At 46.8% G+C, this 27137-nt stretch overlaps 1 protein-coding gene across 1 annotated transcript; it reads right to left on the bottom strand.

Annotated features, from left to right (window-relative positions):
* Positions 1 to 517: 517 nt before the first annotated feature.
* Positions 518 to 27137, bottom strand: LOC310808066 (fibulin-2-like; the record flags this gene model as incomplete). Its single annotated transcript, XM_083674767.1, has 16 exons — positions 518 to 2080; positions 2739 to 2862; positions 3584 to 3712; positions 3980 to 4096; positions 4674 to 4799; positions 5589 to 5717; positions 5842 to 5985; positions 6826 to 6963; positions 9361 to 9495; positions 10985 to 11086; positions 11801 to 11926; positions 13487 to 13705; positions 14667 to 14922; positions 16096 to 16225; positions 16806 to 16920; positions 25766 to 27137. 16 exons carry the CDS (start codon positions 27135 to 27137, stop codon positions 1723 to 1725), a joined length of 3720 nt encoding a protein of 1239 aa, XP_083530893.1. The 3' UTR covers positions 518 to 1722.

Raw genomic sequence — 27137 nt, 5'->3', positions numbered from 1 at the left:
AGAATTGATGGGAATTCTGTACTTTGACCTTATGAATAATAGGGGTGAAAAAAGACGAGTGTAGTCGGCTGTGTTTCATAGAACAATAGTTGGAGAATTGTTTCAACTGTCAAGAGTCAATGGCGTAGAATGCATTATATCCTGTAGATGGGGGTGTTACTCCTTCAAAAAGTGGTAAAATATCAAAGTTGAGGTTGAGGAAAAAGCAATTAAATCTACTGTAACCTGCTACTTAAAGTGATGAATAATTATTATATGATAGGATAATTTCCTGTTTTTATAAGCCTGAAGCCATTTCACAACATGTTATTATCATTGCTTTTAATAGGTATCATAAAACACATGTTTTTCATTGTCGGTGTAAATAAATGAAGGCCCCTCTCTGGTGGTGATCTCACTAGTGAGGTGGTGTGAACAGGTATGTAAATAGGCATGTATATTTGCTGTATGACATGTTCTGACACGGAGGCTCCATACACTGTAACCACTTCACCCAGAGGGCTAACAAGTTAACAAGCTAACAAGTTAACTTACTGGTTACAGAAAATAAATGACGACTCAATTGCTCCAACAATAAAATCATTTGTAAGAGCAGAATTCATTTGGTTTATGTTTTTTTTTGTTTTGTAGTAATTGCCACCCAATAAACGCCTAATGGAATAGTTCACCCAAATTCCAAAATCACATATTTGGCTTTTGATAAAAAATGCTAACAATTAATTGTTAGTTACAGTGCCCAGATAAACAGAGGCAAAGTGTTGATTGAAGCCTGTCTTTGTCCATAAATTAATTTCAGGGTAAGGAACCAAATATGTGATTTTGTAGAACTATCCCTTTAATAATCACCCTGCATGATGGCTTGATAAATGGTTATTACAACATACATCACATCATTCATTCTCCTCCCACCGTGCCATGAAGCCCAGATCTGCTCACCAGATAAAGTAGATATTACAGGCCATCGAGACACAGACACATTGTGTGCAGTTTTAGTTTTTACTAAAAATAATATTTGCAGCTTATGAAACCGACAGAAAAATATGATACATCCATTCATAATGTGTCTGAATACAAGAGGTACAAATACATGTTATTATATACTGTAGTATTAAATTAGCATAGTGGTATACAATTATTCAAGAGACAATAGGGAACAGCAGCTCAGGGGAGACAGAAAGATCAAATTATGTTTGGAGTGTGGCACTGATATTATTGCTCCTTTACTGACAACACATCCTGTCTTTGTGTGGCGAGGAAATCACACTCCAAGCACTAGCGCTATCATCAGTGTGGCATAAAGCTGAACAAACATCTGCTAGACCGAAAGGATATCAGTATGTACAGTAACACCGACAGGGGTATGTTGAAGACCAGACGTCACCTGTCATAATATAGTTTATTAACTGTTCCAGTTACCAGTTCTGTAAGATGGATCTGATGATTTAAATGGGAACACTTTAATTCAAGGGGCCTGACATAACACGTTTATAACATCATCATAAAACTGGCATCTCTCAAAACGTGTCATCACGACAGAGTATCACAACAGTCTGTTATGATAAACCAAACTGTAAACAAAATGGTGGACCGAAAATTAGTGTCATGACAGATGTCGGCCATTCTTATGTCAGTGTTAGGCTAAATCGTGATTTTATCAAACCACTTCAGTTAAACTGTCACCGTACTGTCCTTTGGGGGGGGAGGGGGGGGGGGGTCAGTCTGTTACAGTGAGTTGCTGGTGATGAAGACGTAGATCCTGGCCTGAAAGGTGGTGAAGGTACCCTGTCTCCACAGCTTCATCTCCACATCGATCAGGAAGTCCGTGGGCTCGCGCACCTGCCGGTGCAGGTACACCGCGCCTGTGTAGGTGTTCAGCTTCCGCGTGCTAAAGTAGTTCTCCTTGTTGCCCTGGGTGATGCTGATGATGACGTTGTCTCCCGAGTATGCGGGGGAGGGGCCTATGCGGAAGATCTGGGCGGGGAGGATGATGTTGGTCTGGAAGCTCAGGTGGTAGTAGGTGATCCTCAAAGGAGAGTTCTGACAGTCCATGAAGTTGGGACAGCTGATTCTCTCACAGCGGCTGGAGGAACAGTATTGGATGTGGAGTCAACAGACCAAAAACATATAATTCATCTAAGTTTAGTCTCTTACAGTTCAGCCAGATAATCTGAGAATTACTAGAGCAATACATGTGAAATAAAAGGGTAATTTTATAGATAGGACATATTAGAAAAAGAGGTAAAATAACCATAAAAATGATCATTTTCCTGGCAGTTTCCATGACTCATATCATATGTTATGATTCTGGCCTGTGTTCACTGTGGCCTTTTTGTTTGAGGGCTTTGATCAAATTACAGCGCCTGACACATCTCCCTCAAGGGAAACATTGTTCCTTATGCCTTCTGCTCCGCTGGATATGAGCAGAACCTCAAAAGAACTTTGAACTTTCAGAGAATCAAGAAAACACTGTTGGCTCGTCCCAAAGGGCAACATGAAACTGCTAGTGTAAATGTCTATGCTACTGTTCTTACGGCTTTTGGAACAACTTCTCAAAAAGAAAAACAGGGCAGCCATATGCAAGTGTCAAAAGAGGTTTTCTCATTTGTTTACAACTACTTCAGTTAAACAACTCTTTCTCGCCACGTTAATTTAAAAACCTAATTCAACGCTGAATGCTGCTTAATTGAATGCTGGCGTATCCTAGTGGAGCAGACAGGTGACTGGTTGAAATAACTCACGTGTCGGACACTTTGCGGTAGTTCTGTGGACAGCTGAAGGACAGACAGCGGTAGTCTCCCTGGATGTTGTAGCACGTCTCCGCCAACGAACAGTTATGGGCCCCGATGGAACACTCGTCTATATCTGTGACCCAAACCAGAGTCAGCTCACACACACGACAGCAGCGTAACACAGTCTAACGGTGGAATTAAACCCAAGTGGATTGGCTTGTAAATTTTAGACCGAGAAGAAGAGCCCGTTTGGGCCGCATTCCACACTGGGTCAAATACAAGTAACACCGGTCCTGCTGTGGAATAGACTCTGGCTCAATGTAACGACAGTTACAAATATACATACATAATAGAGTGTGGCACTTTAAAAGCCCTGGGAGACACACTAATCTACAATTAGTGGAGCGGGATGAGGGCAGAATAAATTTGCCGGGTAAAGACCAGATGAAGGTCAAAATGTTGTGGGGTAATAAAACAGCCCATGCAGGAAGCTTGAATCAGTGTGTGGGCGTCTTGTGTACATCGTAGCGTAACGTACAGTACCAGTCAAAGGTTTGGACACACCTTCTCATTCAATGGTTTTTCTTTATTTTTTATTCTTTTCTACGTTATAGATTAATATTGAAGACATCAAAATGAAGGAACACATATGGAATTATGTAGTCAACAAAAAAGTGTTAAACAAACCAGAATATGTTTTATGTTTTAGATTCTTCAAAGTAGCCGCCTTTTGCTTTGATGACAGCTTTGCACACTCTTGGCAAGGTGTGTCCAAACCTTTGACTGGTCCTGTATGTGTGTGTGTGTGTGTGTGTGTGTGTGTGTGACTGGTACTGTATGTGCGCTGTCCTCACCTTGACAGGAGCGTCCATTGGGGGACATGGAGTAGCCGTGCTCTGGACAGGCACACTGGTAGCTGCCAGGGACGTTCACACACTTAAAGGAACACAGGTGGCCAATGCTCTGGGAACACTCGTCAATGTCTGTGGGACGAGCACACATTCAGTATACTATATATACTGTATATATTATATTGTATTGTTGACTTGTTGATTGTTACTGACTGTTGTTGTTGAGCGAGGAGCAAGATCCCAAAGCATTTCACGATGTCAATTACGGCTGTATGCGATGTACGTGACGAATACAGTTTGATTTGATATACACTGGACACTCAGGTAATACACATGTAATAGACATGGTGTAACAGTGTAATAAGCAGAGGACAGTGTGTGATATAAAATGTGTTTTACCGTCACAGGTTATTCCGTCCTCTCTGAGGTAATAGCCCTGTGTGCAGTAACACTGGTAGGAGCCGTAGAGGTTGGCACATTCCTGGCTGCACGGGTTGGTTAAACACTCATTCACATCTACAGGAGATCAAAGATTAGAGCTCATTACTGTCACATTCAGCTCAGGGGATTTTACCTGCACCCTCTGTTTTCAACGAGCCCTGGCCGCATAACGCAGCGTAGGTTCCGCTCTGATCCTCCGATGGGGGAAACTCTGTGCGGTGGCTTTAAAAAAAACGTCTCTGCACGTCAAAGGGCGACGCTGTCCCCTCTATGATGTCACACAATGCGTCACCCAGCGGGTACGCATACGGTGTGTCACCCTCTCTCTCTCCGCCAACATGGCCGACTGTTCTATGAGCCAGACCTCAGGGAGTCCTCCACCCAGAGGAGGCAGAGGTGTGATGGTGGAAACAAAAGCCTCTTCTGTCCCGCTGGGGGTGTATAATACACTGTTGTACCTTAAGAGTACACAACACACACACGCACGCACACACATGCACGCACAAGCACACACACACACACACACACACAAGCACACACACACAAGCAAACACACACACACACACACACAAGCACAAACACACAAGTACACACACACACACAAGTACACACACACACACACACACACACACACACACACACACACACACACCTTCACAGTTCCTGCCATCGCTGGATAAGCTGAAACCAGCAGTACAGGAGCACTGATAGGAGCCTGGGGTGTTCTCACAGGTCTGGGCACACAGGCGGCCCGGGTAGCGCCAACACTCATTCACATCTGAGGAGAGAGGAGGAAGAGGTGTTACTCCTGTGGTATGCGTGTGTGTGCGTGTGCGTGTGTGTGTGTGTGTGTGTGTGTGTGTGTGTGTGTGTGTGTGTGTGCGAGGGGTGTGTGTGTGTCTCTCTGTCTGTGTGAGTGTGTGTGTGTGTCTGTCTGTCTGTCTATGTGTGTGTGTGTGTGTGTGTGTGTCTGACTGTGTGTGTGTGTGTGTGTGTATGCGTGCGTGTGTGTGTGCATGTCAGTGTGTGAATAGGGGTGTGAAGTGGGAGGACCAGCTGCCTGCTGATAGTCTAAACACTCCACTGGAGTCCATTATTATTAGAGTCACAACAGAGTGTATCAGCTCACTGTCCTCATCTGCAGTATCTGCAGCCCCGTGGAACAGCAGGAGATAAGGCTGCTGCACGAGGACCTGGGACGCTGCAGCAGCTCTACACTACTATAGAATACTAACCCACTGAGCATGAGAGGGAGGGAGAGAGGGAGAGAGAGGGGGAGGGAGGGAGAGGGAGGGAGAGAGGGAGGGAGAGAGAGAGGGGGGAGGGAGGGAGGGAGAGGGGGAGGGAGGGAGAGAGGGATGGGAGAGAGAGAGGGGGGGGAGAGGGGGAGAGAGAGGGGGAGGGGGAGGGAGAGAGGGAGAGGGGGAGGGGGAGAGAGAGAGAGAGAGTAAGGGAGAGAGAGAGCGAGCGAGACAGAGAGACAGAGAGAGAGAGAGAACAAGAGAGTTTACAACAAGCAGTAAGCAATGCATGAACTTCCTCTTTTGGGCCCGTGTCCAGTACATACCCACACACGTCTTCCTGAACATGTCATACTGGTAGCCTGTCTGGCAGTCACAGCGGTATGACCCGGGCAGGTTGTGGCAGATCTGTCCCTCGCCACAGCGATGCAGTGCCGTCTGGCACTCATCCACATCTGGACACAGGAGAGACAAGACAGAGAGACAGAGAGAGAGAGACACACACACAGAAGTTAACTAGAACGGTCCTTGCGGCGGTACCTGTTCCACCTGTGTCCTCCCTCCGCAGCGGGCTCTTACCTATACACCTGGTTCCGTCAGGGCTGGCGTGGTAGCCGCGGGTGCAGATGATGATCTTGCGCTGGCAGCTGTAGGATCCCACGGTGTTGACACAGTTGAAGCCAGAACTGCAGGTCTGGCCCCCACTGGCACACTCATCAATGTCTTAACACAGAGGGAGGGGAGAAGGAGGGAGGGCCGGAGGGAGGGAGGGAGCGAGGGAGAGACACAGCGGGATGTAGAGAGAGAGAGAAAGGGACGGAGTGACACAGAGAGAGAGAGAGAGAGAGAGAGAGAGAGGGGGATGGAGGGACAGAGAGCAAAATAAAGGATTACAGAAAGACAAGGCAAGAAAAGGAATAGAGAGAGACAGAGAGAGAGAGAGAGAGAGAGAGAGAGAGAGAGAGAGAGATAGCCTTTAGTCACACTGTTAATTCAAAGGAACGTAGACATCACACACTCGCATTCCTCTTGGTCATTTTGTTGTCTGATGTGTGAGTGTGTGAGTGTGTGTGTGTGTGTGTGTGTGTGTGTGTGTGTGTGTTTTTCCTCTATTTTCTCATTTTCAAAACCATGCCTTTTACACCTTTTTTTAACAGTGGGCAGAGAGGTGCCTCGACATGCCTCAGTTCCCGTCCCTGGGGGCTAATTCCACAGCATCAGTATGTACTGTAGGAGGACAGGGGGGTTGGCTTTCATCCGCCCCACTGCAGCCCGCTACGCTCCACGCTGCATCCCCTTTTGATCCCCCGTCTGTGTGGCATTTACCTCCTCTGTACCCTTCCCTGAGCTTCGTCCCAACCCACACGTGTGGCATTTAACCTTTGCGTCACTGGCACTGAGTGTCGACGCAACCGTGTGGGATTCTGTTGCCTATTTCTCTGGGAGGGATTGAATGGTTTGCTGGTTTAATGGAGGTGTCTGTTCTAGTTGTAAGGGTCGCTGTGGTGCGATTGGTTTAGTCTCTTTTATGCTTTTATGTCCAAACAGTCCTCCAACTCTTACCAATGCAGTTCCCGTGGCCGTCCTGGATGAAGCCCGTGGAGCAGCGGGGTTTGGTGTCACACCTGAACGAGCCCTCTGTGTTCACGCAGTCAAAGCCGAGGCCACAGTTATCAGTCCTTTGGGCACACTCATCAATGTCTGTGGACAGAGAGAGACACATGAGTGAGCAGGTTGGAAGCAAAACCTCAATTGTGACAACTTGTGATATGAGATATGAATACATCTGTTTGATATCTATTGTCCCAGATGGGTTGCTTGGAATGGAAACCGTGTCACAGCTTGTAAGCCTTTTTGGAGGGTAATACCTGCTATCACCACTGGGTGGCACTGTGGCTTAAGGACAGGGTTGATGGCTACGGCTCATCTGACCAACCAGATAAATCATTTTACATCTGTCGTACGTCAACACTCTCCCTCCCCTCTAAGAAAACAATCAGTAGTAAAACACTTGCACACCAGCTTCTGAGAACATCTTAGGAATTTTCCACTACCAATCATCTTCATCATTACAGTGTAGCATTACAACAGATAGGCCTACAGCGTATTATTTCTACATGATGAATACCTCCAGTGAGTCAGAAGACACTGATATGCATTAGTTTCCCTGATCTGTTTATGTGTTTCTGACAGTTGTGTTCGGTGCACTGAGTCCCCCTCCAGAGCACACCTCCACCTGTCTCCTGGGGAATACCCGCCTGCCCATCATCCTGACACATCTGCTGGTGTGTGAAGCCTCATCGCTGCAGGGAAATCATATCGGTCATAAACACAGCTTAGAGAGCCAACCTCTGCTCTCTGCCGCCTGTGTGTGTGTGTGTGTGTGTTGGTGTGTGTGTGTTGGTGTGTTGGTGTGTGTGTGTGTGTGTGTGTGTGTGTTGGTGTGTGTGTGTGTGTGTGTGTGTGTTGGTGTGTGTGTGTGTGTGTGTGTGTGTGTGTGTGTGTGTGTGTGTGTGTGTGTGTTTGTACCAGTTTTTGGTAAACCACCTGCAGTGTTTGCCAGTCAGGTTCTCACCACTACAGAGAACACTGTTATCCCCTTACCACTGTCTCACCAACCCAGAACTCCATGTTCTTTGATATCACAGCATAAGTCAGACATCAAGTTAAAGTACTAATTATACTCTTAGCTGTGTTTCCCCATAAACACTGGCAGTATATTCAGGGGTGCGACATCCATCTGATGTGGGGTTTTTAGGCCCTTTGGAATTTTGTTTATAAACACACACACACACACACACACACACACACACACACACACACACACACACACATACTGTAGCTGTACCATCACTGTCGGGAAATTCAATTCATCTGCCGCGTCCTAAACCCTCCACCTCCAGAGAGCCACAGCCCCTGAGCAGGGCAGAGCAGAGCAGGGCTTTAACTAGCAGACACTCATTAAACATCCTGTTCCTGACACAAGTCTGGCACAGCTGGCATGGGCTGACTGAGCCCTGACAGACGGAGACACACTGTACAGAGACAGAGACCGAGCCGGAGAAGGCAGCCAGGGAGCAGGATAAATGTGTGCGAGATTGGCAGCGACTTCACTCCCAGTCAAAGCAATAGGACGGTAATTGGCTTGTGGCAAATCAAGGAGGGAACTGGCTCAACGTTCAGGAAAGGGCAGGGAGTTCAGTCTCCCTGTGCAGGGGATTGAATTATCCTCTATGAAATTGGGTAGGGGATCTCCTCCTAGTGTAAAGCAATGGGACCGAGAATTCACTAATTCAGATTCAGTTGCTCTGTTTGTGAGACGCGGGAGGGGAATTCAGCCCTTGTGCAGGGAGCTCGTTTCATCTGAGAGAGATGTGAGGGGACGGTGTTAGAAACGGCCAGGGAATTGCTGACACAACTTAGAGGGGCGCTGCGTCCACACTCCTAAACTCGCTGTCTGAAGCGGCAGCTGTTATGAGTCTCGTCTTTAAAAGGCTCTTTTGATTTCATTCACGCCCAGGCCGGGAGCAGCTGTAGTGCCTCTAAATGCCCTCTGTCTGGGCCCATGGAGACCCATCTATCTGCTGCAGTAAACAGCCTTGTCTCAGAGGTCCCCCATCACGCTGGCTTTGTGTGAGAGCCCTGCGTAGTGCGCACTGTGCCAGAGTGCGGGCTACGGAAATAACGAGAAACGCTGCGAGGTTTTCTTCTGGGTTTCTGAGCTGTGCTCCACCTACATAAACACAAGTCAGCTCTTCCTTGTGAGAGTACGCACACACACGAAACACTACGACCTAGTGCAACTCCCCTGCTCTGTAATTTGATCACATACACTCTTGTTTGTGTGCTCCGTGGTGAAATGATTCCTTGACTCTTGGCCTCTGTGAGGTATAGTATCAAGACCCACTGGCAGCCCCGACTCCCCGGGGTGGCAACTGTGATTGTAAGTCTGAACAATGTGCTGCTTTCCTCAGATTGTGAATGTTCAACAAAACAAGAGTTGTTGTTGTGTTGCTAAGAGTCGCAGCCACTGAATAGGTGACTAGTGCGAGTTCTTTTGGTGGTGTGCTGCAGAGTGTGAATGATTGTGTGTCGTACCTTCGCAGATGTCGTTGTTGGCCTGGTAACCCAGAGGACAGGTGATCGGCCTCTGACACACAAAGCTCCCAGCGGTGTTCACACAGTTCTCGTTTGGCTGACAGACGCGGGCGGACATCACACACTCGTTAACGTCTGTGAGGAAAGAGAGGGAGAAGCATGAGAGAGAGAGAGAGAGAGAGAGAGAGAGAGAGAGAGAGAGAGAGAAAGAAAGAAAGAGAGAGAGAGAGAAAGAAAGAGGATGGAAGAGGGATGGTTGGTAGAGAGAAAACACAGGGGGGAGAGTAAAAGAAAACAAGGGTGTATGAAAGAAAGTAAAACGACAAGAGCGAGCAAGAAAGACAAAGCAAGGGAGCGACATGGGGAGAGAGAGAGAGAAGGGAAGCAGAGTGTGTGAAAGTGTAAAACAAAGAAAGAGGGAGAGAGGGAGAAGGTAATTCTCAGTGTAATTCTCAGTGACAGTCCCAGCCAGATTAAACAGGCTGGCCTTGCCCTCTACAGGGAGAGAAAATTGGGGGCACAGCCACTGGGTATAAGTCCCACACAAAGAGAGATCTGTCACCACAGAACACTACCACCAGGCAGGCAGGAGCTACACAAGCTAAGCCTTTGAATGTGAAATCAGAGCAATCTCAGTGTATGAAGTACAGTACAGCATGTGAAGCTACGCTTTCAATGAGATGATTCACACGTACACTGTAGCTCAGCTTTCAGCTACAGCTTTATGATAAGAAACACACAATCCCATTTTTGTATGAGATGGTGGAAATCTTAACCAGTGTAATGGATGACCTGTGGTAGGTACAGTGCGAGATGATCCCATAGATAAACACACACATAATCCGATAGTGGAGGCTCCCTTTCTGAGTAGACCTCTTGTTTGTCGCCAACCGTCCGTCTCCTCCTCTGTGTTAATATGAGGAAAGGGGATTAGAGCTCTGGTACACAACAGCTCTGGAGGCACTGGAGGGAGACGGGGGGGGGGGGGCTAGGGGGGGAGACGGGGGGGGGGGGCTGAGGAGAGACTGGAGGGAGACTGGGGGGGGGGGGCTAAGGGGGGAGACAGGGGGGGGCTGGGGAGAGACTCGAGGGAGACTGGGGCGGGGGTAAGGGGGGAGACAGGGAAGGAGACTGAGGGGGGTAAGGGGGGAGACAGAGGGGAGACTGGAGGGAGACAGAGGGAGACAGAAGGGAGGCTGGAGGGAGACAGAGGGGGAGACTGGGGGGGGTAAGGGGGGAGACAAGAGGGGGGAGGCTGGAGGGAGACAGAGGGGGAGACTGGGGTGGGGGTAAGGGGGGAGACAAGAGGGGGGAGGCTGGAGGGAGACAGAGGGAGAGACTTGGGGGAGACTGGAGGGAGACAGAGGGAGGCTGATGGGCAGACTGGCAGGGGAGGCTGGCAGACATTCAGAGTGTCTGCCAGACTGGAACCAGGCTTCTCTGGGCTCTCAGAACAGGGGAAATGAGGAATGAGTTTGTGTGTGCCGGAGGTGGTGTGAGGGTTGGTGCAAGCCCTACTGGGATTATTTTGTGGTTTGTGATAACTACATTTGAGGGAACCTCAAGGCAGATCTCTTTTGGTCAATCCCAACTGAACATCATTATGACTTCTGTTTTTCCTTACCCTCACAGGACTGGCCATCAGACATCAGAGAGAAGCCTGTGAAACAGGAGCATTGAGGCCTTCCGGCCACTGGGGTGCACTGTTGCATACAGGGGCCATTTCCTGTATGGAGAGGGAGAGGGAAAGCAACCAAATACATGACAACACAACACAACACAACACAACACAACACAACACAACACAACACAACACAACACAACGCCACACCACACCATACCACAACACAACAACAGTCAGGATGACACATGTCACAGGGGCAAGGTCTCTGGCTCTGCACATGAGTGATGAACACTGACTGATTCACTGTATCCCTGCTCATTTCCTGTTTCTACTTTGACCCTTGACCTGGTGGTATTGTATTTCCTCCTTCTGGCCCCCTGAGATGGGACCCCACCCTGGAATTACAGCCAAACAAGTACACCCCAACTAAATATAATAATTCTGACTGTGTAACGGAAATAATGGGGATGCCTGGCTACTTCTGAACACACAAAGCAGCTTCATGACCTTTGATACGATCTGGATACTTACGTACGTGACATTAACAACACAATTCACACACAGTATGGACACGGACAATGAAGCAGATGTATGATGACATGTATATAAGATGACAAGCCAATCCATGGCCGCGCTGTCTCCTGTTTGGTGTTTCTCTGCTGGTCTTAATTGGCCACTTCCTGACAGTGATTCCAGTCACTGATTAAAAGGTAAGGATGAAAAAACAGCAGACGTCTTGGCTTGCCAGGTCTAGAGTTGCCCGCCGCCCCCCCCCGCCCCCCCCCCCCCCCAACCCTCGAGTCAGGTTTTCCTCACCTTCACAAGGGTTGTGTTGGACAGGGGGCTGAGTGGTGGGGGGCTGAGTGGTGGGAGGTGATGTGGAGGTAGACTCAACCGCTGGCCTGTCATCCTCTCTCAGTCGGTTTTCCTCATCCATCGTCTCTGTCAAAACACGGGGATCAACTCATCACAGAAAATACTAATTACATAGTACCTAACAACCCCTTTAAACTCCTCATCAAGTCATCTCCTCCAATCTTAGCTGTTTTGGAGAAACTTGTGAATGCCTTCATTCATCCACAAATATGAGGCTAGGACACGACAGATGAAAGTTCCCTGGTAGAGATTGAGGTGCAGCAGGAAAAGACATTGCCTGCAGACAAACACATTTTTTTATTAGTGAGACTCAGCCTTCACTATAATTTACTGAAAATAGGCCTCACGTTAGATGCCTGTTGAAACAAGCTTGTATGGGTGAAAGCCACTTTTGATAAGGGTCTGGTATTCTGCAAAGGAGCCAAGCTTACAGTATGTTTATAAGACCTGAAGATAACGTTTATGAGGTCTATAAAGAGTGGCCATATATCAAAAATATGAGACTATCAACTATTCGTCTCTTTCATTCCAAAAAAAACGTAACTGGCAAGCTTTGTCAACAATGGAATAATGAGGTGAAGGGAGGGAGTTCATCCCAGTCTGATATCTGGATAACAATTACCAGTCTGAATGAGTTCATCCCAGTCTGATATCTGGATAACAATTACCAGTCTGAATCAGTTCATCCCAGTCTGATATCTGGATAACAATTACCAGTCTGAATGAGTTCATCCCAGTCTGATATCTGGATAACAATTACCAGTCTGAATGAGTTCATCCCAGTCTGCTATCTGGATAACAATTACCAGTCTGAATCAGTTCATCCCAGTCTGATATCTGGATAACAATTACCAGTCTGAATGAGTTCATCCCAGTCTGCTATCTGGATAACAATTACCAGTCTGAATCAGTTCATCCCAGTCTGATATCTGGATAACAATTACCAGTCTGAATCAGTTCATCCCAGTCTGATATCTGGATAACAATTACCAGTCTGAATCAGTTCATCCCAGTCTGGATAACAATTACCAGTCTGAATCAGTTCATCCCAGTCTGCTATCTGGATAACAATTACCAGTCTGAATCAGTTCATCCCAGTCTGATATCTGGATAACAATTACCAGTCTGAATCAGTTCATCCCAGTCTGATATCTGGATAACAATTACCAGTCTGAATGAGTTCATCCCAGTCTGCTATCTGGATAACAATTACCAGTCTGAATGAGTTAATCCCAGTCTGCTATCTGGATAACAATTACCAGTCTGAATGAGTTCATCCCAGTCTGCTATCTGGATAACAATTACCAGTCTGAATCAGTTCATCCCAGTCTGCTATCTGGATAACAATTACCAGTCTGAATCAGAGAGAACAGGAAGGAAGGAAGGAAGGAAGGAACTGTCGAACCAGAACAGGATAGAAATGTGTGGACAAATTTAGACAAATCGGACCTGGCAGGACATCGAGAACACCGGGATGTTATTTGTCATGTGGTTAATACTACTGTGTGAATGGCGGTGAGAGACACTTTTACCTGGCTCAGAGGTAAACACACATACACATGTGTTCATACACATGGACAGTATTTCATAGTATCTGTGAATCGATACATTTGATGTAGACATTACCTGGTGTACAGCTGCTGGCGTCCTGCTGCAGCACATAGCCAGGGAAGCAGGCGCACCTGAAGGAGCCCGGGGTGTTGATACACCTGTGGTGGCAGAGGGTGCCCTGGTACACCTGGCACTCATCCACATCCTCCACCTCTGGAGGACCCTCCACCGTGTTCTCCGAGTCCTGCTCATCCCCGATGGAGAAGGCCTCTTTTGGGAAGGGGCTGTCTGATACTACGAGGGGGGGGGGGGGGGGGGGGGGGGGGGGAGGGAGAGAGAGAGAAGGCTGTCACCCGCCAGGCAGAATTCAACACAACGTCGGATGTTGTGTTATTGTTTGAAACTATTCCGACCAAACCCCAAATATTCAACAACCAAGGTTGTTATGATTCATTTATACACATGCACAATTCAATGAATACAATATATGACTATTCCCATGTCACCAGACCACAATGACCTTTGCTACTAGTGCATCACTGCCAAAATCTGTTGGAACAGTAATCCCAGTACTGCGGGGTCAAGTAGTAGTTAAGCAAGGCACTGGGATACTAAAGAGAACAGGCTTTTTCAGCTGTCCCTGTGCAAGAACCCTTTGGAGAACCCTTTTGGGTTCCATGTAGAATCATTTTGGGTTCCATGTAGAACCACCTCTGTAGAAAGGGTTCCTAATGGAACCCAAAATGTTCTACATGGAACCCAAAAGGGTTCTCTAGAGGGTTTACAGTAGTACCAAACTGTACTCAGGCAGGCCAGTAGGAAGCAGCTCAAACAGGAACACTTCACTACAAAACCTCTCTTTATCAGGAAGGGGCAGAGGCTGTATTTTGTGTAAGTCAGTGCCTTTGTTTGGCAGTACGGTGGTGTGTATTACATTACCTCTTTTTGGAAATGTGGTGATGTGTGTGTGTAGTGTGTTGGCAGTGCAGTGGGCGTGGGTGTGTGTGTGGTGTGTGTAGAATGTTGGCAGTGCAGTGGGCGTGGGTGTGTGTGTGGTGTGTGTAGTGTGTTGGCAGTGGAGTGGGCAAGGGTGTGTGTGTGGTGTGTGTAGAATGTTGGCAGTGCAGTGGGCGTGGGTGTGTGTGTGGTGTGTGTAGAATGTTGGCAGTGCAGTAGGCGTGGGTGTGTGTGTGGTGTGTGTAGTGTGTTGGCAGTGGAGTGCGCAACGGTGTGTGTGTGGTGTGTGTTACTCTACCTCTCGTTGGCAGGGCAGCGGGGTCCAGCGTGGGCCTCTCTCTGAGGGTGTACCAGGCATCTCCCTCCCCCTGCTCCCCCTGCTCCCCCTGCTCCCCCTGCTCCCTCTGCTCCCCCTGCTCCCCCTGCTTCCCCTCCTCCCCTTCGCAGCAGGTGAGGAAGACCTGGCTGCAGGGTTTGCCCAGGTACTTGTGGGCTTCGCAGGGGTGGCCCTCTCTGCGGAAGTGCAGCCCCAGAGAGCAGCAGCTACAGCACTCCTGTAGGGTGGATAGATTAACATCAACAGGCCGAATTACTTCAATATCCTCCAGGCCAGCGGTCAGAGGAAACACAGGATCATATGGAACCAGGGAGGGGGGTAAAGCTGCAATGGGGCAACCGTCCAGGCGAAACCATTTGTACGTTCACTGTTTGTAAATCCCTGAAAATGTGACAAACCCCGAAGACGACATAGGGTTAAAACACTGTTCATTTCATTCATGTAACATTTGGGAGTATCTTTAAACCTTAAAGAAGGTAGAAGTTACAACTCAAAACTCCTCCTTTATTACCCCCGTCCTCTCTCTCTCTCTCTCTCTCTCTCTCTCTCTCTCTCTCTCTCTCTCTCTCTCTCTGTCCAGCTCTCTGCAGGAGATTGTTAAGACTCCATGGGGGTACAGCAAACCATAAAAACTGAAATAGTTGCCATTGTGATATAGTGTGGCTGACTGTGCAGCGGTATTATATAGCCTGAGTTATGTGCAGCCCATAGTAGGGTGGTGAAAGCCTGTATTTAACGTCTGAAAAGTAGAGCTTTAAGTCTACAATGGCCCCATGCTGCTCTGAGGGTTCAGGGTACTTCCTGTAACAGAGGTCAGATGGCGGTGAACGAAACTCTGAAACTCGGGGTTAATACGGGGTTAATTCCACACTACGTCACGATGATTTGACTCTCACTGACAACCGTAACAGATCACGAGCTACAGTGTATGGCTCTATTTTCGGTCATATCAAATAGCATTCAAATGTTTCCAAAATACTAGAGAGTCCAAGCTATTGATGTAGCGAGCCTGGTAAATACAGCTCGAGACATCTCCAAGTGCTGTGGTCTCTTTTCATGAGCCATAACGCTGTGGGAACCTTTGGTCTTCCCTGGACCTGAAACATGATCTAAATTGAATAACAGTAATTGAATCACGAGGGGATTCGGTTTTCCTTTATTGATGTGGTCTTCATCTGCTAATGCCTAGGACAGTCTGAATCTGGGGAGGGGTTTGTTATAGCTCACCGTGTGTGTTCTGTGAATCCTATCCAGAAAATTGCTACTGCAATATTCATGTTTTAGAGCAGCGTTAATTTGTTCCACAGGTGACTTCAAATCATTCGAGTGGGCTGTACTCCGTCTGGTCCCGGCAACGGCCCACTCAGGGATCTGGGTCGCGGTTACTGACCTTGAAGGAGTCATCTCCACATTGGTCGCTGGTGCCTCCATCGCAGGCTGCTCCTTGTTTAGCTGCGTATATTCCAGAGAAACACTTGCTCTCTTTCACGGAGCCCAAACAGCATTGTCTCTGGGCAGTCCTGGAAAGAAGAGATAGATACACAGTCTGCAGCAGTGTTTTTACTGTAACTGTACTCTTACAACAACACTGGCACAGCCAGCTATTCCTCCCACCGGTTCTACTACATAACTGTCTCAAATGTTTCAAAACCTCTTCTTTGAAAATGAATTAGGGTTAGACAGAGAAGCCAGCATTGTCAAGGATTGTTAGGAGCCGAACTAAAATTCCACTGTCAGAAAGGAAAACATTAAAACGTGTACAGTGTAATGTTATTCTCAGAAAACAAATGGTATTAATACTGGAGCGGTTAAACAAAAATCGCTGATTGAATTTTACATTCAAAACCACAAACGTTTCATTGAAATGACTCATGATTCACAATAACAAGGACATAGACTCGTAAAGTAACACCAGTAAAGCTGACAATTACACAAATGAAACTTAAATGTTTCAACAGTAAAACCGTCAATACTCCCTACAGCTACAATGACAAGTTGGCTAACCCTAAAACAAACATAGACAGCCACTTAAGCTGTACTAATACAGAATAAAGTCAACGGGCGTCTGCAGAGCTCTACAGCCTCCCTCCATGGTCGTACCGACAGATGGAGTCTCTGTCTTCTCTGGGAAGCTCCATGTTGTTGCAGTGCCCATTGGCTGAGGCCCACTTCTCCCCTGTCCCACAGCAGACCTCCACCAGCTCCTTGGCAGACACTACACGATGACACACACACACACACACACACACACACACACACACACACACACACACACACACACACACACACACACACGCAGATGAGAATTAAATGTGAGGAGACATGAAATGAGAATAATATGTGACAAGCAAGGTCTAACAGGTCTAAGATTCAAAAAAGAAAATGCAAGAAAGAGAGGGAGATGTTTATGGAAAGTGAATCTGCATGTCAGCTTGCCAACTGCATTAGATACATTAAAGGAGCAGGGTGTAAGTCTGTTGGCAACCTGTGACCACTGCCCGAAATTCAGTTTGAAGTTCCAAACAACACCATCTTCCCTAATAATAAAATAATCCCCTGAAATTTACTTTTAGTTTTGGGTATTAGGTGTTGTGTTCCTGCATGCGCATGATTCGAAGAGGCAGTCACCAGAGACAGAAGAGTCCACTCCCCTAAAACACCCCTGGCCAGTAACAACATGTTTGGATACAAACCAAGTGTCAGGTAGGACACAGCAAAACAACATTCGTAAATGAAGTATTTCTTTAAAAGGATCTCATTCCCTGATCGCTAGCGATTATACATAGTCATTACACCCATTAGGAAGCGTCCAGAAAGCTTGAATGTTACATACTGGACCTTTAGCTTAGCCCTAAATGTGCTTTCGGTGAACACACGTTCAAAAGCATCAGGAACAAATTATGTTATTCTTTCCAGCTCCCGACCATTCTCTCTGTTCCCCTGGCAGAGACCACGATGAAACCTTAGACTATAAAATACCCTCCAGAATATGCCTCCAATTTTATTTTTTTTTGCTAATCAGTGTTGGAGCAGAGGAAGGAGCAACAAATTATCACTCCGTCCTCGCGGTACACGGAACAGGCCGAAGGAAAAAAACAGATCATCTGATTTAGGGCAAATTATTCTCAGGCTGCTCAGTTCGTTGCATGACTACGACTTCAGGTCAGCACATTCCAACTATGATTTGTGCCTCTTGCACTGCAGTACCGTACTGAACACGAGCCCCCGGGATGAAGATATACTACCGTGTGTGTTCAAACCTAATAACCAGACCAATAAATGTGGGCGTACATTTGCATATGAAATGGACGGGACCTGTAACACGTCAGATGATGAGTAGTCATGCTATGGAGAGATTTCGTTGTCACAGTATATTTGCAGGCAGCAGGCGTGGAGTGTTTCATGCGTGTTGAACACCAAAACAGTGTTATAGAGTTCCAGAGTTGAATAAAGTTCCAAAGATGTTCATGTCTGTGGTCCTTTACACTGCCAAGGCAGCTCTAAACTGACTTGACGCACAATTTGTAGAAACCTTTTAAACTTTAATTTGCCTCTTATAAGTTGCCTGATTAGAATTTAGCACTTGATTTAACAACATGAGCAGCTGGAGGTGGTGGAGAAAGAAGTGCCAAGTGGAAATCTTTATCCAATTCCAGATAATTAAGCTCCACTCACAGCAAAATGAATCCTTGCATGAGGCCAAAGCAAGAACCAGCCATAAAACAGATCAAATGAGAACAGAAAAAAGTTTGTGTAGTATCACAGAAAAATAATCAAACATGATTCTGAGAAAAATGAATATCCGAGCAACAGAAGAGGTTCGTACTCTATCATGTCATTATCACACTTGAACTTTACTCCCTTTGTGATTAACTTTATTTAGTTTTCACAAAAAAAAAAAAAGTGGCCCCCTCTCTTTGACATATCTGTTCATACGAACACCAAGCCGGTGGTTGTGAGCATTGAAACGGCTGCACTGCTGCATAATTTATAGGTTGAGAAGATTTAAAACCTTAGAAGAGGCAACGAGTCTTTGATGTGTACCTACTGTATCTGTCCCAGTCTTGCAGTCTGACGAGCTTCTTTGAACCTGCTTGTATTTGGTTGTTAGTTCAAGACAGAACATCATCCTTCATCATTGGCATCCTACAGTATTAATTTTCTCCTGGTGGAATGAGTTCTCTCATCATTGTACAGAACGGCCCCCCATATGTTCGTTGTGTTTCTGTACCGTCGGACGGCTCTTACAAGTGAGCCAGTGGATAAACTACAGGACAAACAGTTCCACTTTGGAAGGCCATTTATTTTCTCTTAAATAGCGACCGTACAGTGATGGCCTTGAAACAATTACCTGGGGTAACTGGACCATGTCTCTGAACAATCCACATCTCTTCGACGGACCTTTTAATTAGGTGAGCAAAACAAATATGAATTCCAGGGTGTAATAATAACCCACTCTGCCTGATTTATAATGTTTGCAAGAGGGTAGTGGAGGTGGGCTCGATGTCTGCTTCGAGGTACATCTCTCTTCACTTGGCCTGTCATTACACTTGTCAGTCAGACGGGAGTCACATCTCCCTCCTCTGTAATGTGAGTCTGGGACAACAACAAGAGTAGAACAGCTTCTGACACGTCCTGAACGAACATAAATCGGCACCGCTGTTGCATGTTTCACCTTCAGACTAATGAAAACTAATGTATCATCCCCTTTACGGACGTGCAATTGATTTACAGTACAGGTGGAGTTTCCATCCACACAAATGAAATGAATGGACTCCCTCAAAGAGTTGGGAAACATGAATGCATTTTCTCAGCCCGCTAAGCTAAAACACACGCTCCTGAGGTGACGGATGAGCTCTCTCCGACTGTACCTACACACAGAATCATCGTGTTTACACCTTTGACCTCTGCCATCATATCTGTAGAGATCGTCCTGTCTAGTTGAAAATAACACCATCACGACGTGTCCTGGATGCCATGCTTGAACTGTTCAACAACAGCTGGCCATGACCTAACAGGGAGGACCCTATCTCTATGACTTCACTCCCATCCCAGCTGAATCACATTTAGGGATTCAGGTTACGTTAGGGTAAGGCAGTGTATTGACCGCCATTATTCTAATCTCCTTGACACAAAGCTGAAGCTGAGGGACACGTGTGATCCGTCTCAGTGAACTCAGTAACCTAACCTCCAATCCCGTTAGATTTCCCTGTGGCTGGACGACCAGCATGAAGCACAAACACACACTGGAGCGTGCCCCTTCCTCCCGCCTATATGGTGTTCTGCAGTTACTGATTGGCTCTGGTGATCTGGCATTCTTTCCTTCAGGGTACGATTCACAGGGTCTGATCGTCTGAAGGTAAACATCTTCCTCCCATTGTAGCCCCAGGGTTTGTTTATTTAATTTTTTGTTAGTATTACTCAATAGACTCATTGATTTAGTCAATTTTAAATAGTTTCTAAATGCAAATCTGTATTTCAAGAGTAGATCCCCTTTGGACATTTTCCATACATGTTGGGTCAATTGGTAAAATGTGAAACACACCCTGAACAGCTCTCTAATTAACTCCAAAGTGAGGACCCATTTCCTGTTGGTTTATCGCAAACTACTTCAGGTTACAGGAAATTGTTCATTAGCAGTTCCACAGGTGAAACATTCTAATCTGATCTAATCACAACAGGTTGCCCAAATACCTGTGTAGTAATTCCAGTAATTACTTCAGTAACAACACTGTATTAACAAGCTGTTATATACAGTAGAACACTAGTAATTACTTCATAATTGCGTAGTAATGGAGTTAAGCGGTTTCTAGCCCATTACTAATGTGTAAGTGCCAGATCATGACACACCACTGAAGGGTAATTGAGCATAACATCTAATCTTTAGCCAAAGGGAACACACTTATGGTTTGTTTGGAAATAGCTACGAGTCATTTGGCTTAACCATGATTTCAGTGACCGTGGTGCAGATGGATAGAAGAGGCAGGGATGTCATTCTGCTGTTATTTATCACCATGCTCTTGCTACTTATAACTGTATGTTTTATTTTACAACTTGTTTTTTAGCATATGGCCTTGTTGGTTTTATATTTGTAACCATGAGTGGGTTTGTGGATCTGTTTGCCGGTCTTCAGGAAAGGGCATGTTGCAATAATGAGATATGCCTGAATTCCTGGTAATGACCCGGAAAACACCCCAGATTGGTCAGAATGAACCAACCCCAAACTCATCCAGATTAGTAGACATGAGCCCTTATGTGGCGAGGTCTGGAATTTGCCCTTTTCATCCTCATGAAAATTATATATCTGCTAACTCCACTCCCATATGCTACAAGTTGTGACAGCGGGGGTGATAAAAAAAAATAAAAAAAACATCTCCTAACAGACCTCCTAACTCCTAATGTACCTCTGACACAAGCCAGATAGTAACTAGAGTAGTGGCAAAACACTTGAGATGTGTTTGATACCACTTTATGTACTTTTATGAGTTATGTACATTTACATTACATTTATGGCATTTAGCAGACGCCTTTATCCAAAGCGACTTACAACAAATACATTTGTCTAAGTGAATCATCTATCCATCAGTCATTATAAGAAATAGTAATCTATGGTAGGACCAGGGGTTATTGGCAGTCACAATGCTAGAAGAAGGAAGAATTATTATTATTTTTTATTTTTTATTAATTTATTTACAGTAGAGAAACTGTACAGGGGGGTAGTGGGGATGAAGAGGTCTTTAGGAGGGACAGTCAAGATGTAGCCTGAAGAGATTGGTCTTCATCAACAGCAGAAGATAGGTAGTGACTCTGCAGTCCTGACAGCAGTGGGAAGCTCGTCCCACCAGCGGGGCGCCAGGACAGTGAAAAGCCGTAATCGAGTAGCGCGGCTGCTGCATCCACGTAGAGGCGGCGGTGCCAGGCGGCCAGCTGAGGTGGAAGTGCAGAGTGATCGGCAGGGGTTTGGGAGCTGACCATTGCTTGCAAGCAGGGAGGGGCTCTTCCCTTTCCTGCCCGGTATGCGAGCATCAGGGTCTTGAATCGGACGTGAGCTGCTACCAGGAGCCAGTGAAGGGTGCGAAGGAGGGGGGTAACATGGGAGAATTTGGGGTGATTGAATACCAGACAGACAGCGATCCTCTCCACGTCACCTGGAAAGAGCGATCGGCCAGGTAGGATGCAAACCAGGAGAGTACAGAGCCAGATATGCCCAGTTTTGAGAGGGTGGAGAGAAGGATCGGGTGGTTTACTGTGTCGAATGCAGCAGACAGGTCCAGAAGAATGAGAACAAAGGAGAGGGAGGAAGCTTGAGCAGAGTGGAGGGCCTCCATGACAGCAAGGAGAGCAGTCTCAGTAGAGTGCCTAGCCTTAAAGCCGGATTGGTGAGGGTCAAGGAGGTTGTTCTGAAGGATAGTGAGACAGTTGGTTAGAGACAGCATGTTCAAGGGTTTTAGATAAGAAGGAGAGAAGGGATACCGGTCTGTAGTTATGGACCACAGATGGGTCAAGAGTTGGTTTCTTGAGAAGAGGCTTGACTCTGGCTGTCTTAAAGGCAGCTGGGACAGATCCTGTGGATAGAGAGGAATTGATTAAGGTGGTAAGGAACAGAAGGAGGTCTTTGGAGATGGATTGGAGAAAGGGGGAGGGGATAGGATCGAGGGGGCAGGTGGTTGCCCGCTTGGATATGACCAGTTTTAGAATATCATCAGGGGAGAGGGGCGAAAGAGCTGATAAATCAAAGACCAAGTGTAGCGCAGTGGGTTTGGGAGACGAGGTAGCAGTGTTGGAGAGAGGTAGAGAGAAAGAGCTGCTAATGTCATCAACCTTCTTTTCAAAGTAGGTGACAAAGTCATCCGCAGACAGGGAGGAGGGAGGAGGGGGAGGAGGTGGGTTGAGGAGTGAGGAAAATGTGGAGAACAGTTTCCTTGGGTCAGAGGCAGAGGAGCTTTAGCAGCTGATGCAGATGAGGTGTAGTTGAGGAGGAGAGAGAGATAAGGTTTTATGTCATCAGGGAGGCTGGTTTTCCTCTCAGCTGCCCAGAGCCCTATTCTACAAGCTTGCAGGGTTTCAGACAGCCAAGGAGCATGTGGAGAAGATCGTGCTGGCTTTGAGGTCAGTGGACAGAGAGAGTTGAAGGATGAGTAAAAAGTGGACAGGAGGGTGGAGGAGGCTGCATCAGTGGATAGAAGGGAGAAGGATTCAATAGAGGGTAGGGAGGATAAGATAGAGGAAGAGAGAGCGGTGAGGGAGAGGGTACGCAGGTTACGACGAGAGGATACAGTGTGAGTAGAGACTGACTGGGCAGAGGTGGATTTGAGGGGAAGGGAGAAGGATACAAAATGATGATCAGAAACTGGAAGAGGGGTAACAGTAAGGTTGGAGGTATGGGAGGATCTGGTGAAGACAAGGTCGAGCTAATTGCCCGCCTTATGAGTCTGAGGAGAGTGTGACTGGGTAAGGCCGAAGGAGGAGAGAAGGTCATGTACTCCAGATGAGTGAAGCTTCTCTGACTGGATGTTGAAGTCATCCAGTAGTGTGAGCGATGTGCTGTCCTCAGGGAAGAAGCTGAGAAGGACATCCATCTCATCTAAGAAGTGGCCAAGCTGACCTGGTGGACGATAGAGAGTTACGTATGTGTTTGATACCATTCCACATCCTCCGATTTCTTCCTCCACCAGCCTCCACTGGTCTGCTTCAACTTCTGTGTATCATGTCTTACATGTTTTTCTCAAAATCCAGCTTGTTTGAGTAGGCAGAGTGGTTCCTTGATGAACGGGTGAGTGTGGAGGTATACCTCAGCTCCAAGTAATTACCGGGCCCACTGCCTCCCGGGAGAGGAGTAATCACACCAGCTCGCCAGGGAGCTGAGTGTAGTGTCTGGCAATCAGGTCACAACAGTGGTCTCATTCATCACATGGGTATTATGCTGTTTTCAGCTACAACCCCCAAGAAATCCTATACCAGCTCCAGGACAGCCTTGGAAGGCCTTAAAACCCAGCTAACAGTCTGATAGAGGGAGGGGGTAGATAGAGGGAGTTATCGTCTAAGGAGGAAAAAAGAAAAGAAACCATTTATCTTGGGCAGAAAACTCGTTCCATTTGCTGTATGTGCAGTGAAAAATGGCTGTGTTTTTGTAGCGCATGCTTTCTCCTTTCCTCTCCAAGTGATTCTGGCATCCCCCACTAATGGCCTTGATAACAGGCATTACTCCAGGACCTTATCGGCTGTGACTCTTCCTGTACTTATGGATGTCACCATTATGGAACTCTCCCCCTCACCCAGTGACCCTCACCGCTCACCAGTGAACTTTAACAGTGTCAGTTTGGTCCAGGGGGCTGGACAGTAGCCAGGCCCGTGAGGGAGCTGCTCTGGGGGACAGAGACACTGAGAGAGTGAGGCAGTCAGTGAAGAGATAAACTCCAACTTCCTCACTATACCCAGCGTGAAGGGGTAATCTACAACTGCATGCTTGGACTATATCCTAATACTCTTGATATGCAGCGTGGAAAACAGTTGAGGACATCTCCCAAGACAAATCTATGAGTTGAATTCGAGGCAGGTTGGGGGTTCACAGGCAACAATCAAAACCAGGTGTTTTTGCTACAACTTGACCTTGGCTTCGCTCTTGTAAACAAACTGTGAGAGTGATCAACAGCAATGCCTCTGACTCAAACCAGCTCTTTCTTTTTACCCTTATGAGTCCAGAGTTGATCCATCCAGCCTTGCTGTATGGAATGTAGAAGACAGGTACCTCCTGTAGAAGACAGGTACCTCCTGTGTCGACTCCCAAAGAAACAGCCCATGCATCCATGCATACTATACATTCCTATGGAGGCCAGGTGCTGAAAGGAGAGAAAAAACCCGAACAGGTCTCAACAGCCATAGTGTAGTAAAGCAGGTTGACCAGCCATGGGGTGGGAACATCTATAGATTACTGTTTGTCCCATATCACCTACTTATAAACCAAAGTCCAAGAGTTTTGACCCAATTTGCACTGTAATTCAGTGTTGAGGAAATAAGAAGGATAATCCCTTTCAGTCACTGTTTGCTGTGTTCACTGTAACAAATACTGTATATTATTCGAGCCATTAAGCCATGAGCTCTGTTGAAATCTCATGGTCTAATTGAGCGTTTTTTTTTCCAGAGGGGGAAAACCTAGATTTCATAAGAAGATTATGAAACACACGAGCACCATATTGTGGCATATTCAATTATAGTTGGGCAATCACAGAAATCTATGAACATGAGCTAACCTCACTCTCAAAGTAAGTAGATATGAGTACTACTCTAATAACGTGGTCTTAACTCATCCTCCAGACATCCCTTCAATCTCTCCATCATCTGTTCTCCATCTCAGAACCTGCTGTGTCTATGCCCCGTGGGTGGACAGCAGGTATCTCTGAGAAAGCCCTGGTAATCACAAATCAGAGACACAAACTGTACGGCACAGAGACAGAGTAGTGGTCAGGAAAACCACGGATGAGGACGGACAAGAAGGACGGATGCCAGAAAGAAGTTGACAGGAAAGCGCCACCTTACTGTAACTCGTACGTTTCTGCTTTGAATCAAACTAAACAGGCAAATCTGTCAGAAGTCATTTGGTTATGATGTCACAGGAAATCTCTTTCTGACAAAATTAACAAAAGACTCGGGAAATGATGGGTGTGTGTTTCAAAGAATTCCCATAAGAGTTGTAATCTCTTACTGTACCTCCAGTGAGCAGGAAAGGAAAAGGCTATCTAGGGACCATACACTTTCCATGAACCATAGTTTTTCCTGGACCAGGGCCAGCTAGCATATACAGGTAGACTGATTAACACTTCTTACACTGAACACAACATGACAGGAACAAGGTACGATGTTGTAACACACTGGGGTTAATTACATTAAATGGGGTATACAAACCATTCAATAGAGATTAATGTAGTTACCATTTCTGAGTATGAATAAATAAAATGTTAAAATGACAGCTGGCTACGATTATCAACATGTGTTACTATATCAATAAGGAAGGATTCATAATATAAAACATTGTTCCATACAGAGTTTTGGTTATGACTTACCCTTGTTGTTGTTTCTCTCCTCATTCTGGTCTTGGTAGTTGGACAGGGTCTGGGGCTGTCTCTTGGGCAGGTGGTCTAGCTCCTCCCTCATCTTCATTGGAGCTCTGCTGGTGGGGCTGAACTTCACCGTGGGGCTGGACACCTGCGCCTGTTTATCTTGGGGCTGTCTGGGCTCCTCAGAGGGCTTCTCATGTCTCCCATAGCTCGGGGACACATGACCCGAATCATGGCCGCTATGACTTCCTCTATGTTCATGATGGACATTGTCCCTCACTTCCTGTTCAGCATGGGCAGTGTGTGTTGTGTCCTCCATCGCTCCGTGTCTGTCACTGTGACGCATGCTGTGCCTTGCATCCGCTTCCTGTTGATGCGTGTGACTCTCTGAGGTGACTTCCTGTGTGGTGGTGGTTGTTGTTGTTGTTGTTTCCCCCTGGGCTCTTGAGGTGGTCTCACCCGTGTGACGGGGAATCTCAGGAGCCTCTTCTTGCCTCTCCTGATCATACGTACCCAGTCTCTCTCTCAGCTCCTGCTTGTCATCATCAACAATGCCATAAGGAGAGCTGGACTCAGAGAGGACTGGTGAGGCAGTGGTAGATCCCATCGGTTGGGCCGGGTCTTGTGGACTAGTGGTTGTGGGATTAGCCGGTGCATAGTCTGGATAATCTTCCTCTTCACCCTGGGTGTGTGGGCCCTCTTTATAGAGAGGTAGGGTGTTACTGGGTCTGGGAGTCATCTTGTGCAGTTTGGAAAGTGGTTCTAGTGGGCTTGTTTGTCTGTTGTCATGCAGGTGGTTGCTGTCCCTGAGGGGATTGTTATACTCTGTGGTCGCTGTTAACATGGGTTTCTTTACCTCCCTCGGGTCACAGTCGGGGACGGGGGAACACATTAGGCGGCCGCCATTGTTCGGGCAGTGACACACCGTACACGGATCCATTTGGAAGGAGTGGCCGGCCTCGTACTTCTGGTTGTCATGGACGCAGCCGATGCGCGTGCACTCCGGACATCCATCTGCAGGTTGCGAAATCTCCACACAGTTGGCCGGAATTTCTGGGCACGGGATAAAACGGCAACTGATTTTGCCACCTCCCTGTGGACAAGAGCACTCCGTGCTTCCGAAATCCACAAAGTAAGACTGTCCTTCGGCAACTTTCCCGTTTTGGAACCCGGCGTTGACACAGTCATAGTACTGGTAACCCTCACAGGCACATCCTGTGTTTACACAGGTAGAACAGCAAGCACCCTTCTCCAGGACCTCCTCAATGCAGTTATACAGTACAGGGCAGTCCGTGCCAGTGCAGTCCCTTTGGCTTAGACAGGCACCCAGGCACAATAGGAGCACACACTGAAACAGCATCAAATCCTGTCTGTTCAT

Source organism: Argentina silus (assembly GCF_951799395.1).
Source record: "Argentina silus genome assembly, chromosome: 8".
Taxonomy (NCBI): domain Eukaryota; kingdom Metazoa; phylum Chordata; class Actinopteri; order Argentiniformes; family Argentinidae; genus Argentina; species Argentina silus.
The sequence above is the reverse complement of the archived record's forward strand: the minus strand, read 5'-3'. Positions and strand labels throughout refer to the sequence as shown.